General features: G+C 45.9%; 1 protein-coding gene across 1 annotated transcript in view; it reads right to left on the bottom strand.

Moving 5' to 3' along the window:
• Positions 1 to 279: 279 nt before the first annotated feature.
• Positions 280 to 16,455, bottom strand: part of Tceanc2 (transcription elongation factor A N-terminal and central domain containing 2) — a 41,329-nt gene continuing 25,153 nt past the window's right edge. The window contains exons 4-5 of the mRNA XM_057784206.1: positions 10,180 to 10,373; positions 280 to 1,239 (exon numbers count right to left, since the gene is read on the bottom strand). Of these exons, the coding sequence (XP_057640189.1) occupies positions 1,051 to 1,239; positions 10,180 to 10,373 (383 nt within the window). The 3' untranslated portion in view covers positions 280 to 1,050. The remainder of the gene's footprint in view (positions 1,240 to 10,179; positions 10,374 to 16,455) is intronic.

The following is a 16,455-nucleotide window of genomic DNA, read 5'->3' as shown; positions in this document are numbered from 1 at the left end:
CTCTCCCACCCAGAATGACCTTCTTTGCCTACCCTCTTTTTTTTTTTTTTTTTTTTTTTTTTTGCTTCGAGCGCTTCTTTCGTCTTCTTCCAGTTTTTATTTTGTTTTCCAGACAATCTCGCTACGCAGCTGTGGCTGGCTTGGTACTCTCTACATAGCCTAAACTGGCCTCAAACTCATGGCGATCCCTCTGCCTCAGGCTCCTGAATGCTGGGATTACAAGCAGAGCCACTGTGCTCTTCAACAAGGAACTACACTTGTTTTAGTGTATCCGTTTATTATCACCTTTTAAAGAGCGAGTACACTTTACGTGACCACCCAAGCAGGCTTGTAGAGACATATTTCATTGAAAATCTTCACGTGTGCATCTTTTCCTCCCGCAGTAAGTCACTGCGAGAGGAATTTCATTATGCATTTTCTACAGAGCCTGTATTCAAATAAACCCCGAGGTGCGGGAAGCTTCAGGCCGGCTTCTCATTAGAAGCCGCAGCATGGGGGCTCAGGAGCCCATCCCCTAAGGTCTTCCAGGGAGAGCTGAAAGGCTCAGATAAGTGCGCGCTGGCAAGCAGGGCTGGTCTCAGGCTCCAGTGGGCTCACCCCTGGGGTTGAGCAAAGAGAAGAGACAGGGGAGTTCTGAGAGGCACCGGAGCTGTCTAAACTCAGGGGGATGGAACTGAGTGAGCGGCAGCGGTAATTGAGTTTCAGTTACCTGCAGGGTGGCGAAATAAAGTGGTAACTTCATCTGCCTGCCATGGGGGAGTTTAGAGGTGTCCTTGGCAAGCTCACAGTGAAACCTGTCACCCTTCCATTGTGTTGGGTGACGGCAACTGGATGGCACATCCCAGTGACAGCCGCGTGCATCCAGTCAGGCAGACCGAAAGGCAGCTAATGAAGCCGCTCCCACGGGCCTGTCTCCCAGGGCTCCCCGCATTCTGTCTGAAGGAAAGGCACCATGGGAATATCCAGCACAGCCGACACCCGCATCACCCAAACTCAAAGAGTCTTTGAGTGGCGGAGCGAGGCCCAGCGCTGGGCCCATCCATCGTCGGGTCACTTTTTGTGGGTCTGTACAAACGTGCCGACCGGCAGCGCCCCGCTCTTCACCTGCTCCCGGATCTCAGCTCGGTGCTTTAATGTGAAGACCAGAGCTCGCACCGTCCTCCGGTACGGCCCGTTAATGAGCCGGGAGCAGAGATGAAACGTTTCCCGCTCAATATTTTCAACCAGTAGGTGATCCATCTGAAAAACAGCAAAATTATCAAATTAGGGCCTTGCGTTGCATAAGGATTAGAAGCGAGAGAGGCTGGCCGCGCTCTGCTCTGGGGCCTCCATTAATCACCTGAAATTCAAGGACATCTACTTCCTGTCACAAGAGAAACAGGAAGAGCAAATTAATTCCACCCTGGCAATTAAGGAACAAGGCCATGTGCTTTGTGACAGGGACCTCATTCACAACCCCTGCCGGGTGGTAATATTTGCCATTATAACAGGAAACCGGCCTGAACTAAGCAACCAGCACCAGGCCCTGTGCTTTACCAACCAGGAAGCCGGCTCCAAGGATAATAAATCAGAGAAACGGTGCACACTTCCTTATTTCAAAAGTGCCTTTTGCCTTTGTGTAACAGTCTAGAAATGCTGGTCTGGACCCTGAGATCACAGTCACATTTAATATTCATAACTGGCGATCACATTTTATATCTAAGGAGGAGGTTCCAAGGTAAAGGGGTCAAGGTCTCACAAACAAAGGGGCAGGGCTGGACTCAGACCTGATCCCAGAGTTCCTGTGCCTTCCCATCAGGTCAGAGATACTCCCAGGCGGCTGAGTCTGGAAGTTGGACAGTGCCGGGGTGATCTGCCTCAGGCCCAGGCCAGCCTGAGGTCTCATAGTCAAAGCAGGAAGGGATCTGTATCCACATGTGGATCCAGGACAGGCTGAGCGACTGTTTTTCCCTAGGAGTCGCACTGTGCTGGCTGGTTTATGAGAACCTCTACCAAGAAAAATGTCTCCACAAGATCAGGCTGCAGGCAGACCTGTAGGGCGTTTCTTTCGTTCTGATTTTTTCTTTTCCAAAGCAGGTTTCTCTGTGAAGCCCTAGGTGGCCTCAAACTCAGAAATCCACCTGCTTCTGCCTCTAGAGTGCTGGGACTAAAGGCGTGTGCACCCGGCTGCTGGGCATTTTCTCATTTTGTGATTAACATGGGAGGGCCCAGTCCACTGTGGGTGGTGCCATCCTGGGCTGGTGGTCCTGGGTTCTATAAGCAGTCAGTCTGAGCGAGCCATGAGGAGCAAGCCAGGAAGCAGCCTCTCTCTAGTCTCTGTACCAGCTCCGGCCTCCAGGTTCCTGCCCTGCTTGAGTCCCTGCCTTGGCTTCCCTCAGTGGACTGGGATTCAGGATACGTTACGCCAAATAAACCCTTTCCTCGCCAAGTTGCTTTTGGTCACAGTGTTTCCTCACAGCAACAGTAACCCTGACTAAGATGCACTGCTATGCTGGTATATCAAGCTTAAGCACCCCAAATCCTGCCTCCCCCAATACGGAGAGAAAACCTCAGTACAAAGGACTAAGAGTTCTTCAGGTTACAACAATGTCCTTGGTGTCCCTTGGTTAATGTCATAATATATTACAGTTCCCTTAGGAACAAGTTCTTCAAAATAGGAATACTTTTTATTTATTTAATCTAGGGTGTGTGTGTGTGCGCATCAGAAATTGAACTTGGGACCTTGCACATATGTCATGCACCGAGCAACGGCCACAGCCCAGAACACGTTTCTATTTCTCACTTCTCTGTTCAGTCCTTCCCAGGTATCTGATGTGGGCCACTGCGCCTGGACAGGCTAGGGTTTCCACTGCTGTGATAAACACCATGACCAAAGCAACTGGAGGGAGGAAAGGGTTTATTTGGGTTACACTTCCACTTCACTGTTCATCATGGAAGGAGTCAGGGACCTGGTGGCAGAAGCTGATGCAGAGACCATGGAGGAGTGTCGTTTACTGGCCTGCTCAGCTTTCTTTTATTACCCAGGATCACAAGCCCAGGGCTGACACCACCTATGGCGGACTGGACTATACCCTAACATTTAGGAGGCTGAGGCAGGAGAAGTTCAAGTTCTAGCCTGAGCATCACGAAAAGTTCATGTCAAAATACAAGCATACAAGAAAACAAATTCCAGCCGGGCGGTGGTGGCGCATGCCTTTAATCCCAGCACTTGGGAGGCAGAGGCAGGTGGATCTCTGTGAGTTCGAGGCCAGCCTGGTCTACAAGAGCTAGTTCCAGGACAGGCTCCAAAGCCACAGAGAAACCCTGTCTCGAAAAACCAAAAAAAAAAAAAAAGAAAGAAAGAAAAAAAAGAAAAAGAAAAAGAAAACAAATCCCAGACAAGGGACAGCACGAACAGGTGCTGTGCCAGGGGTGTGAGGGAAGGCAGGGAGCAGCGTGTAGTTCTCATGCCTCTTGCTAAAGTCAGGCTGATCAGAGTAAAGAAATAAAGAAAAACATCCGTGCCATCTGTAAGCGCATCACGCCGCCCTGAGCAGTGTCACTGTACGAAATGACCCCAACCCGCTCAACGCCAACCCCAGGCCAGTGGGTCCTAACTTGGGCCTTCAGGTGAAAGATGGGTACTTCTGGGCGAACGATCCAGAGTCCCTGGACTCTGAGAAAAAGAGGTTTTGCTGTGAGGTGTATACGTTGAGTGGAACAGAACAGGAAGGAGAGCTCCCCCAAAGTGAGGCAGTCACTGTGTGTAGTCACCAGCTTTTGTCCTTGTCTCGTGCACAGTCTCTGTGTGAGCTGGGTTTTCATCCAGGAGGAGGGAACCTCAGCTGAGAGACCATCTTCATCAAACTGGCCTACAGGCAGGTGGGGGGCATCTTCTTGACTAATGATTGGTGTGGGAGGGCCGGGCCCCATCCTGCTGTGGAGTGGTGCCACTCCTGGGCAGGCAGTCCTGGGTTTTTTAAGAAAGCAGGCAGAGCAAGCCAATAAGCAGGGTTCCTCCTAGGTCTCTGCTTCCGTTCCTGCCTCCGGATTCCTGTCCTGCTTCCCTTGGGACTGCACGTGGAATGTGTAAGTCAAATAAACCCTTTCCTTGGCAAGCTGCTTTTCACCACGGTGTTTATCACAGCAACAGAGGGGCAACTAAGACAGTCTCTTTCCTGGAGACTCTGTCCCTCCCTGACCACTACCAGCTCTCACTGCTCCACACATCTCTCTCCAACCACAACTTGTGCTTCTTCGAACAACCTAATCACTGCCTGGGAAGCAGATGGAACTTAGCACAGATAACCAAGGGGTGATATGGCCAGGAGTGGTGCTCACCCCCATAACCACCCTTCCTGTTTAAGACCTGTGCTGTCTTCTTGGAATTCCTAAGTGCCTATTTCTCAGGGATAGGGACTGATCTGCTGCCCCTATCTGTTTGTGCTATGGGTGGAGTGTGTATCATTCAGTTATTCAACATCTAGAGTTGTTCAGTTCTGGGTGAACCGACTGTAGCTGGGGAAAGATAAAAAACAGCCAAGCAGTGCTCTCAGAGAAATGGGCTTGGTCAGAAATGGCACCATATTCAGGTGCCATGCTGCAAACTCTTTAATTCTTGTTCCTGAGTTCGCCCTCAGTGCAAAACCTCCACATGTACTGTAACTGTGTTTGTTTTCCCCAGCAGACTGTGAGTACCTCTAGGGATGACCTCATACACACGATTCCTTTCCCAATTTTCTGTGCCCAGCTCAGACGTAGGCACGCAGTAAGTCTCAACAAATACCTGCTGAGCGACTCCTTCCTCCCCACGCTCCCTCCTCTCCTGCTCTTTCAATAGATCATTCCCATAGCCAAATGTGAATGAGAGTTCCGTGGCTCTTGGTTTGGTTTGTTTGTTTGGTTTTTTTTTTTTTTTTTTTTTTTTTTTTTTGGTTTTTCGAGACAGAGTTTCTCTGTGGTTTTGGAGCCTGTCCTGGAACTAGCTCTTGTAGACCAGGCTGGTCTCGAACTCACAGAGATCCGCCTGCCTCTGCCTCCCGAGTGCTGGGATTAAAGGCGTGCGCCACCATCGCCCGGCACTTGTTTGGTTTTTTGAGACAGGGTTTCTCTGTGCAACAGGTGTAACAGCTCTGGCTGTCCTGGAACTCACGTTGTAGACCAGGCTGGCCTCGAACTCACAGAGATCCGCCTGCCTCTGCTTCCCGAGCGCTGGGACTAAAGGTGTGTGCCACCACTGCCCAGCTTAGAGCTCCATTTTCTGTTTTCTAGTTCATAAAATTCTACCTCTTTTACAGCAGTGCTCCTGCCATTTCTCCCATGAGACCTCCAATTCCCAGGTCATACTGGTGTGTGTGCAACCGCTCCCAAGGACCACGATCGCTGTCCGCCTTAGAGTTCTGTTAGTCAGTCACAAGCACTCTGCTGGGGGGAGTGAGCTTTTTCGGTCAGGGAGGCAGTTCTTTGTGTCCTCCCTGGCACCTAGCAGATCCTATATTTGCTGAACTGAATATTCACTGGAGAAAAAGCATGCGAGGGCTTTCCGTAGTACAAGTGGATTTGCACACAATTCCCCACGCTTCTTTTTGACCACTGGATACGTGTGAGGGAGAGCTGGTCAAAGTCAGGGGTATAGTCTGAATCCGTGAATCCATTAAACAAAGAAGAAGAAAAAAAACGCCAAAACCCTAACGGTCCCGTGTGAGAACATACCCCTGAGCCGGACCTCATTAGCGACATCTGACAACCAACTGGGCCACCAGCCAGGGTCCCAACTCTTAATGATACGGGCTCACTTTAGAATCAGGTTCATTTTTTTTAATGACATAATAGGGAAATGATCACAGGCCGTGAGGTAGGAAGGAGAGGTGGATAATGAGGAAGGGGAAGGGAGAGAGTGGCACTATGGGGATGCTCACGAGGGAAGATCTAAGGGACAGAAGAACAAAGACCTGGAAGGGAGAAAGGAGAGGGAACGGGGCCTGGGTTTCGACAACAGCCATTTGATTCATTTGCTCCATTATTCCAGGAACAAGGAAACAATCCATGAACATGGAAAGCAAATTCTGCAGCGTGCTAAAGAGCGACCCTGTAGTGGCACGCTCCGTCACACATGACTTTACTCTGAAAGCATGCACTGAGACAGGAACACGGGAGAGCTGGATCTGCAAGAACACAGGCTAGGGTAAATGGAAAAAGTTCCAGTCATCGGGCCGGGAACTTAGGCTTACTACAGCGTGACAAAGCACACTGATGGAGTCCTGATGTCGGATGCGGACGTAACCAACACTAGTTACTTTCAAAGATTAGGATTAGGTGGGCCATGGATTTACCGCAGTAAAGAAATGACAGGCGTAAGGGTTTGCCTATGTAATTCTGTAAAAGGATTTGTATCAATTTACAGAAATGCCAACAAAGGCTGTTCATGCAAAGCAGACAGGGTGTTTATCTTTCTTTTGGGGGCAAAGGAGACAGTAAGATACATATTTTAAATTTTTAAAATTTACTCTTTGGGAACAAAACCATTCAGCTATACTGAATCGGATACTTTTTCCAATTACATTGGAAAGCACTAACGAATGTATCACTTTTTAAACTTCGCTTTGTAACACTTGAGTGCTTACCACTTGATGTGCCATTTAAAGGATAATTAATGGATAAACTAAAAGGATAATTATTATGGAGTTTAATATAGCAGGCAAACTGCTCATTAATCCTTACAAGCATGGCTTCGTTATTATCATTTACTTAAAAAGATACCACAGGGAACTGGTATTTACCACCACATTAACTACGTATTATAGACCACACTGTACGTTTCAGCACTAATCCTGGTTTATTTCAAAAATAAGCTTTATTTAAAATAGCAAATCTGTTGGCTAATCGATACTCGGGAAAATTACTCACAACTTTCACACGCGTTCTCTTCATTATTCATACGGAAGCTTCCTTTAGGAAAAGCTAAGACATCTTGCAGCAGAGGGAGTCTGCACTACCAGACAGACATGAAAAATAAAGATGTATAGAACGGAATAGACAAGATGACACTAACTGAGATTGAGCAAGGTTCAAGAGACAACACAAATGTAAATAATTATGCCAATTTTCTGGGGTGTTATTTAAGTAATCAATAAAAATATCTTATGGGACATCTGGCAAATAATTTGCCCTAAATAAATCCTGGATAACCATAGCTTGTCTGACATTTTCTGGAAACTATGGTAATGCACCATAAAAGGAAATGCACCAGAATGTTAACTATTTTGAATCAGGTGGCATGTTCAGTGGTGACTTTTTTCTTCTATATCTTTTTCATTTACATCTTAAAAAAAAATCCAAGTCTTGCTGGGCAGTGGATAACCATAGCTTGTCTGACATTTTCTGGAAACTATGGTAATGCACCATAAAAGGAAATGCACCAGAATGTTAACTATTTTGAGTCAGGTGGCATGTTCAGTGGTGACTTTTTTCTTCTATATCTTTTTCATTTACATCTTAAAAAAAAATCCAAGTCTTGCTGGGCAGTGGTGGCGCACACCTTTAATCCCAGTAGTTGGGAGACAGAGGCAGGCAGATCTCTATGAATTCAAGGCCAGCCTGGTTTACAAATTGATTTTTCGGACAGCCAGGACTATTACACAGAGAAACCCTGTCTCCAAAAACCAAACAATAACAATGTTAAAACCAAAACAAAGTCTTTCTTTTAAAGGTATAAATAACACGGCATAAGTCCATCTGCGCTCGTTCATGGCTATAAAACTGAGACAGAAAGGAAATGCAGTACAGGTCTGGCACTTAAGTCTGACTTCTCAATTCCTTCCTTTAATGTTTTCTTGCTGTCATTTGCCTGCATGGAGGGGATGTGCATGATGTGTGGGCACACATGGCCAGGCACGCACAATGTGTCAGGGGACAACTTTACGGAGTCAGTTCTCTTCCTTCCACACTTCAGGGATCCAGTTCTCGGTGTCAGGCTGTGCCACCAGTGCCTTTACCAAGGAACCATCTTGCCAGCACCAAACTCTTATGTTTGTTACTTTAATCTTTAAGGATATTTCAATAAGGAGAAATTACAATAGGAAAAGTATGGATGCTATATATCTGTTTTTTTAAAAAAAAATATTAGGGTTTTTTTTTAATTTTTTCAAGACAGAGTCTCTCTATGTAGCCTAGGCTGACCTTAAATCTACACATCTGCCTGCTTCTACTTCTCCAGTGCTGGGATTAAAATCACGCCAGATTTTTGTTTGTTTGTCTGAGACAGGGTTTCTCTGTGTACCCTAGCCCTGGCTGTCCTGGAACCCCCTTTGTAGACAGACCAGCCTTGAACTCACTGAACTCCACCTGCTTCTGCCTCCCAAATGCTGGGATTAAAGGTGTGTGCCACTAATGCCCAGCAGGCATGCTAGCTTTAACCACGTCTGGCTCATGATTAATATTATTATTAATGAGCAATTTTTTTCCAGGGTCTATACCTTAAACCACTACTATCATCCAGGCTTCTGACTGGGGGTAACGAAATGTGCCCACAAGCTGGTTTTATGCCACAGATCTGAAAGTGCAGGCTGATAGAGAACGAGGGGGAGGTCCTTCCTCTTTATCACAGCTGATATTTTACAACACTTCAAATTTTTTATTTTAGTGGAACAGAGAGAACTGAAATTCGAAGAAACCAACATTTATTAAATGATTTCTAACTAGCAGGCCCCATAGACAACTCCTTCATATAAATGGTTCATTTAGCTTTCCCAAAAACTTAGGTGGTGGGGTTCAGCCTCTGCTTTCACAGGTCAGGACAAGCCTCAGCAATGCTGAGGAATGTGCCTCATGTACACAACAAGGACCTGAACTGGGCTGGGCCTTGGTGGTTCCAAAGCCAACAAACAACACTGCTGCGGGACAATGGTCTTATACCCTATAAAGATTTATCACTTGTATTGGTTTAATAAAATGTTGATTGGCCAGTAGCCAGGCAGGAAGTATAGGTGGGACAACCAGAATAGGAGAGTTCTGGGAAGAGGAAACTGTCTGCAGTTGTCACCCAGACACAGAGGAAGCAAGATAAGAATGCCTCACTGATAAAAGGTACCATGCCACATGACTAGCACAGACAAGAACTATGGATTAATTTAAGATATAAGAGTTAACAAGAAGCCTGAGCTAATAGGCCAACCAGTTTATAATTAATGTGGACCTCTGTGTTTCTTTGGGACTGAATGGTTGCAGGACTGGGCGGGATAGAAACCTCTGTCAACACAACACTGTTTTCCCAAATGCTCACAAATCCAGAATCCTTGAAGGATAAGCTATCAGTTTAATTTAATTTATTTAATATCTAAACATTTTTATGCATGTGTATGTATCTGCATGTATGTATGTGCCTTGCATTACAGTACCTAAAAGGCCAGAAGAGGGAGTCAGATTCCCTGGAGCTATAATTGTGCAGGTGGTTGTGAGCCACCCAATGGGATGCTAGGAACCAAACTTGAGTCTTATGCAAGAGCATCAAATGGTCCTCTTAGCTGCTGACCATCTCCAACTCCAAGAATAACTTTGCAAAATAGGCCTGCACAAAGATGGGTAGAGCTCATTGTGGGAAACACAGGCTCATTTAATTAGGAAACCCCATAATCACACTTAAAACCTCACCTCCAATTTCAAGATCCCCTAGAGTTGAGTTTACCAGTGATAGCGAGCTGCCTTGCATGGGTGCTGGGACCAGAACTCTGGTGCTCTGATGGAGTAGCAAATGTTCTTCACTGCCCGGCCATCTCTTCAGATCTCTCTGTTTATTCTAAGAATTCTATAGTTTGACTCTTAAAATCAAGTGCTTGGTCAATATCAATTTGCTGTTTGTATGCATTGTGAGTAAGGGTTCAGTTTGATCATTTTGTAAGACTATTTCCAGTTGTACTGGCAACGTTCTTTTTCCTGTGGATTGGGCTTGGTACCTGTGTTGAAAATCAACTAAACTAGATGCATGACTTTTTTCTGGAATCTAAATTCGATGTCATTATCTTATGTTTATCTTAATGCCAATTCTGCTTGACTACTGCAGAGGAAAATCTGAAATTTGGAAATATGAACCCTCTAACTTTACTTTTATATTTTATTACTTGTCTATTAAAATTGCACATAAAAAAAAACCTAAAAACTAAAAAACAACAACAACAAAAACCCAAAAAACAAAACAAACCTTACCTCCAATTCCAAGGCGTTTGAGAGTAATTTCTGGGCATTTTTTCTAAAGGACTCAGTTTTTGGATCACTTCGGACTTCAATAGAAGGTCTATCCACATGTTCTTCAAAGAAAGTTTTCCACTCAGCGTGAACTTCTTTGGCAAGACTCGCCACCTCTGGGTCTGAGTGCCTGCGCATCTTGTTCACAATGTGACCTAGAACAGAGAGAACCAGAAGGAAGTACAGTTCTGCCTCTGGAAAGCACTGAGGGGTACCCACTCAAGGATGCAGTGATCACTTCTGTGCAAGCATCTGTCTGTCCGCACGAAATGGACAGAAGCGGGTGAAATGAGACAATCTCTGGGGGGAGCTGAATTGAATGGCGAAGGTAGCAGGTCAGAATGACAATGCCAAGTGTAGTAGAACACACCTCTAATCCCAGCTCTCAGGAGCAGACCTTGATGAGTTCAAGGCCAGCATGGCCTATATAACACAGTGAGTTTCAGGCCAGTTGATGGAGGAAGGTCATTGGTTAAAAAATAAAGAAACTGCTTGGCCCTCATAGGTTAGAACATAGGTGGGTGGAGTAAACAGAACAGAATGCTGGGAGGAAGAGGAAGTGAGCTCAGACTCGATAGCTCTCCTCTCTGGGGCAGATGTGATGAAGCTCCGACCCAGGATGGACGTAGGCTAGAATCTTCCCAGTAAGCGCACCTTGGGGTGCTACACACATGAATAGAAATGTGCCAAGCAGTGTTTAAATGAATAGAGTTTGTGTGTTGTTATTTTGGGGCATAAGCTAGCTGGCAGCTGGGAGCCACGTGGCAGGAACGCAGCCTGCAGCTCCCAGGCCGGCCCACAGCTCCTTCTACAGCCAGTCAAGGCTACTTAGTGAGACCCTGTCTCAAACAACAGGAGACAGTTCCAAAGTTGTAAGAAAAGAGAATGAATTAAGCATTTATCTTTTTTGGAATCTTACTGTATTTTAATTAAAAAATTAGTTGAATTTATTAAAAGAATATTCTTGATTGGGTGTGGATGTTGCATGCATATGTGTGTAGGTGCTCAATTGTATGGGTATGCATGGAGGCTAGAAGCTGGCATCAGGTTGATGTCAGGGTGTCGTTCTCAACTGCTTCTCATCATTAATTTATTTATATTGTGTGTATGAGTGCTTTGCCTGGACGTGTGTATATGTGTACCATGTGTGTATCTGCTGCCTCTGAAGGTCAGGATGAGTCAGAGCCTTTGGAACCGGAGTTACAGATGGCTGCTAGCGGTTCCCTGCAAGAGCAACAAGTGCTCTTAGCCGCCGAGTCAACTCTCCAGGCCCTCTCCATCTTTTCTGAGACAGGGTCTGTTACTGACCTCAAGCTGACTGCTTCCGCTAGGCTGTCCAGGAGGCCTGCGGATCCTTCTGTCTCTGCCCTCCGGCTGCCACACCTGGCTTTGTGGGCTCGGGGGACTCAAGCACAGGTCTTCAGACTTGCGCAGCAAACCCTTGACCCACAGAGCCATCTCCCCTGACCCTAAGAGAACATTTTTTATTCGGCTAATATGAAAAGATTGACAGAAAACATTTTGTGGGCCCTGATAAGCGATGCAGTGGGTGAGCTCTGCAGGGACAAGTTAAGGGGGACTTTGTGAGGGTTGGGGATGAACTGACATTGTCTGTATCCTGACCCCTGTGAGTGGTCAAAGTAACTGACGGCTCTGCCTATGACTGTTTCTACAAGCCTCCCTCAAAGGAAAATAGGAACCACAATCCAACTGGCCATTCAAAGCTAACTCTTAGTCTCTAGACACCTGTGACATAAGGAATAAGTTACAGTAAGATGCAAACACATTCAGAACATGGGGTGTTCCTCAAGACAACAGATGGGTTTCTTCAAGCCCACGGCACTGTTTACAAAGGTTGTTTTCAGATTCTGAATCCTGATTATCAACTGGATGTGTGATCTAAATCCTGGCCAGAAACATAGAAAGGATATTGTGGAATAAACAAGAAATATGGATAAGCACTAAATATTAAATTATACTAGGGGTTACTGTTAATCTGGATAAGCACTAAATATTAAATTATACTAGGGGGTTACTGTTAATCTGGTTAAGCACGAAAACCACGTTTTGACCACACACAAAGCTAGCAGAGTGGTTCTGTCCTCCTTAGTATTTCCTTGTGAGACCAACACGCCGCCCACTGTGCCAAGTCTCTTTATTTTGTCTTTTAAATTTTTGACATTTATCTATTTACTGTGCTGTGTTTAGTGTATCTATTTAGTGTGCTTGTGTGGGGGGGTGTGTGAGTCTTGCATTTGTGTCCCATGGTGCACGTGTGGAGGTCAGAGGACAATCTATGGGAGTTGGTCCTCTTCCTCCACCGTGTGGGTCCCTGGATCAAACTCAGACTGGCAGCCTTGGTGACAAGGACCTTTAATTGCTGAGTCATCGTTCTACCCTGTCTTTTCCCTTTTAAATAACTTTCCCCCCCCAACATAAATTTGATTATTTCACTCTTCTATTTAAACTCTTAAGTCCTACAGCCAAGCTCTTTCACGTGGGTCCCTTCCCAACCCGCCACCCCCCTACTTCCTAGCTTCAGTGCCAGCTGCTTCCGGTCGTCCTACACCAGCTGCTCGTAGCTCCTAAAACGCTTGAATATTCTTTCTTGTCTCTTTATGTGTATATCCCTATAAGTATTCTGTCCACCTGAAATACTCTCCTTGCTCTTCAGCTGGCTTAGCCCCCAGGAAGCCTTCCTGAGCTCCCGCAGCTTTGCTGACACCCTGCCCTGCACCTGTGCTCACCACAGGGCTCCCTAGTGCACGCTGCACCTATCTGCCAGTCACCTCTTGCTCACAAGGGAGCTTCTTGAGGAGTACATTCTTCTTTGGGTCTCCATCAGCAGGCACAGGCTGGCTGAGACCCACCAGCACAGCTGTACATATATATTTGACTTAAGCACTGAACAGAACACACGAATGAAGGGGACTGTTTCACATGAGGTGATAGAAAGGGACACACAGAAACACCAGCAGAGAAACTGACTTGTAAACTGAGCGTGGCGGCGCAAGCTTGTGAAATTAACACTCAGGATCGGTGGCAGGGCACTGAAGTTTAAGGTATCCTTGGTTACATCTCAGGTTTGAGACCAGCCTGTGCTATGGGAGACATTATTGAAAACAACCACCACAACAAATAAACACACGCCCCAAAACCCAAAAGAAGAGTCTATAGATTTAACAGGATCTCTACTAAGAAAATCTCAGTAGGTATTTTTTATTAGAACACAACCAACGATTTCTAGACTTAACTTTGCAACGATGCTGCACAGGAGTATAAACACTATTTTGAAACAGAGGGGCTAACCTGCTACAGACAGCCTTCTGAGGTATCAGAACACATTATAAAGCAACATTACTTAACATTACACAGATCATCTCTAAAACGAATGGATAAATTTATGAAATAAAAATAAGGCTCAGAAACATATATTTAAGAATCTAAAGTTGAGTGCAGAGGCACATGCCTATAGTACTAGCTACCGAGGAGGCTGAGGCAGGAGGATGGCCACTTAAGGCCCCGAGTTTAAGGTCAGTTTAGGTAACACAGTCTGATCCCATCTGAGAGAGAGGGAAGGATGGACTTAATATGTAATAAAAGAGTTATCACGAACAATGGGAAACATATTTAAATTAGGGAAGCAGTCAGATCAATTCCCCAGTTATGCCAAATGCCCAGCCCGACACTGCTTGATTCACTATTCTCTGCCAAAGGTCATGTGTCAAGGTTCTGTGCCAGGCACTAGTCATGCTGGGCTCAAAAGAAACTATCCTCACTTCTAAAAAGTTCTGTGAGCAGAATCCTGGAGATGAAAACCAAGTGAGGCTGAAGAGATAATGGCGACGTAACAGCGATTGTAACTTCCTGCGCTAACCAGTCAGTTATGAAGGGGCCTTCTCAGCTGTCTTCCCGCTGACCAGGGAGAAGAGAACAGACATGTCATACCAGGAGAAGAAACAGCTCTCACTAGCCATGCCTGAAGGTGTTTCCAGCTAACAAATGCTCAGAAAAGCACTTTTGAAACCAAATCACTTAGGGCAGAGCTCACTCCTGGACTCTTCCTTTTAAAGACTGGTTCTCGTGTCCTCAAGATCGGCCTCCCAGCAGACAGCTCTTCACGTTGCCTGTGGATCAGTGCTGTGAATGCTAAAGACACAAAGATGGCGGCTAAGGGTTTGACTAAGGGGGGGTGCATGTGTTTTGAATATTCCAGGCTGTAGCTACAATTTCCAGTACCAGAATGAAAATACATAAAAATACAAAGAGAAAGGAGACACTGAAAGACCCAGGCATCTTAACCGAAGGCGCTGTGACAGCTACAGAGCCTTTGCTTCATGCCCAGCCCTGGGGACAGCTGGGCAGGTGACAATCCTCACGATCAGCCTACACTCACCCTGTCAAAGGAAGAGAAACATTCACCTTGGCGCTGTTTGAAGTCGGGAAGAGCTAGGAACAACCTATGAGCTCATTATCAAGGGTCCACTCACTAAAAATTACAGTATGTTCCCACAGTAACAAGAGTATAGTCGCTACAAACTGGAATAAGTAAACTATGCACGCCAGTTCCACCTGCAACCCAGCACTCAGGAGGTAGAGGCAGGCCTGGGCTACAGAGTAAGACCCTGTCTCAAAAAAAAAAAAAAAAAAAAAAATCCACACTACAAAACCCCTAAAGAAAGAAACACAAAAAGTAAACATGTAGATAGTTCTACACGTAGAGCCATTAAGATGCCAGTCAAGTAAAATCAGTAGAAGAGTATGTTCAGTGTGAGCCAATATTTATTTTAAAAACTACATATGTAGATACATATAAACACCATATTTGTTTATATGCAGACAAAAAAGTCTTACAGAATTTACAATAAAATTATTAACAGAGGTTCTTCTGAGTGGCATCAAGAGGCGGCATATCACGCCCCTAATAGCAGCAGCGTGTGGGGACGGGGCCTTCCCACCACCTGGTCCTCACCACATTTTCTGCCCTCCTAGAAGTGATGCCACTCTCTGCTGTCCGGTGTCAAATCCAGGGGCCTTCTCAGCCTCTCTGCGGCACCTGAGACGGGGACCCCCTTCCTTCTGAACTGTCTTCTACCAATCCTTCTTAGACACCATCTGTCCTGTACAGGGAATGTGCTCACTGTAGATGCTGAGTAACCCTTACTATCTTGAGGACCCCAGCTGGGCACTGTCCATGGCTTCTTTTTCTACCTGCCCGGCCCAGGTAATCTCATCTGCTCCTGTGGTCTGACCTCCACCTGCAGCAGATGTCTCCCAAGTGTGTGTCTCTAGCCAAAAGCCCCTGGGTAAGGGACCGTGTCTTCAGGGTCTTACTAGATGCCTCATTCTAAAGTACCCCAGACTCAACATTACTGCTCACACAATAGTAACACATGCTCCCCTGTGCGCTCACTCCAAGACACTGGTGCACTGCTTTAACACTTCCTGCACCCCTTCCTCTTCCTCCGCCCCCTTCACTTCTATTGCCCTGACTCACACTCTCATTGCCTCTCCCTGGGTCTACTGCAATAGTTAAATTAACATATTTGCTCTTTAGAGGAGAAAGAAGGTATTTAAATATTCTAGGCAGGACTGGGGATGCCGCTTTTGTTCACCATGTGTAAGAACTGGGCAACTGCTGTCTCAAACCTGGTCCTTTGCAATTCATCTTCTACCCTGAGACCATAGGACTGTCACAAGGTCATTTGAAGGGGATAGGGTGGAGCTCATGGGTCAGGCACTTGCTTAGTAAGGGGGAGAGAAAGACAGAGAGAAAAGGGGGGGCGAGGGGAAGAAAGACGTGAGGGAGAATATGAATCACAAAATGCCCTCAAGTTAGCGTCTAACTATAGCACTAAGACCACGCTGGCCTTACTTCTGTCACCCTCCTCTACTTCCACCCCAACTCTTCCACAGAAACTAAAACTGTTGTCTGCTTTGGGGTCACATTGTTTGGCCCAAGTCTTAGCTCACATGGCTCCTGCCTGGAATATTTATTCTTTTTATTTATTCTTCTTATTGTTATTATTATTATTTGGTAGTGGTGGATAACAAATTCAGGTCCTTGCACTTGCTGGACAAACATTCTACCACAGACCTACATCCCCAGTCCCGCTCAGAGTAATCAACATCAACTTTCTCCTCTAAATTGTAAACCTCTCGAGGGATGAACCTATTCCTTACTCTAGTAATATTCCAGTCCTCGGCACAGGGTTATCACAGACGAGACAGCAAGTG

Source organism: Chionomys nivalis, chromosome 11 (genome assembly GCF_950005125.1).
Source record: "Chionomys nivalis chromosome 11, mChiNiv1.1, whole genome shotgun sequence".
Lineage (NCBI taxonomy): Eukaryota > Metazoa > Chordata > Mammalia > Rodentia > Cricetidae > Chionomys > Chionomys nivalis.
The sequence above is the reverse complement of the archived record's forward strand: the minus strand, read 5'-3'. Positions and strand labels throughout refer to the sequence as shown.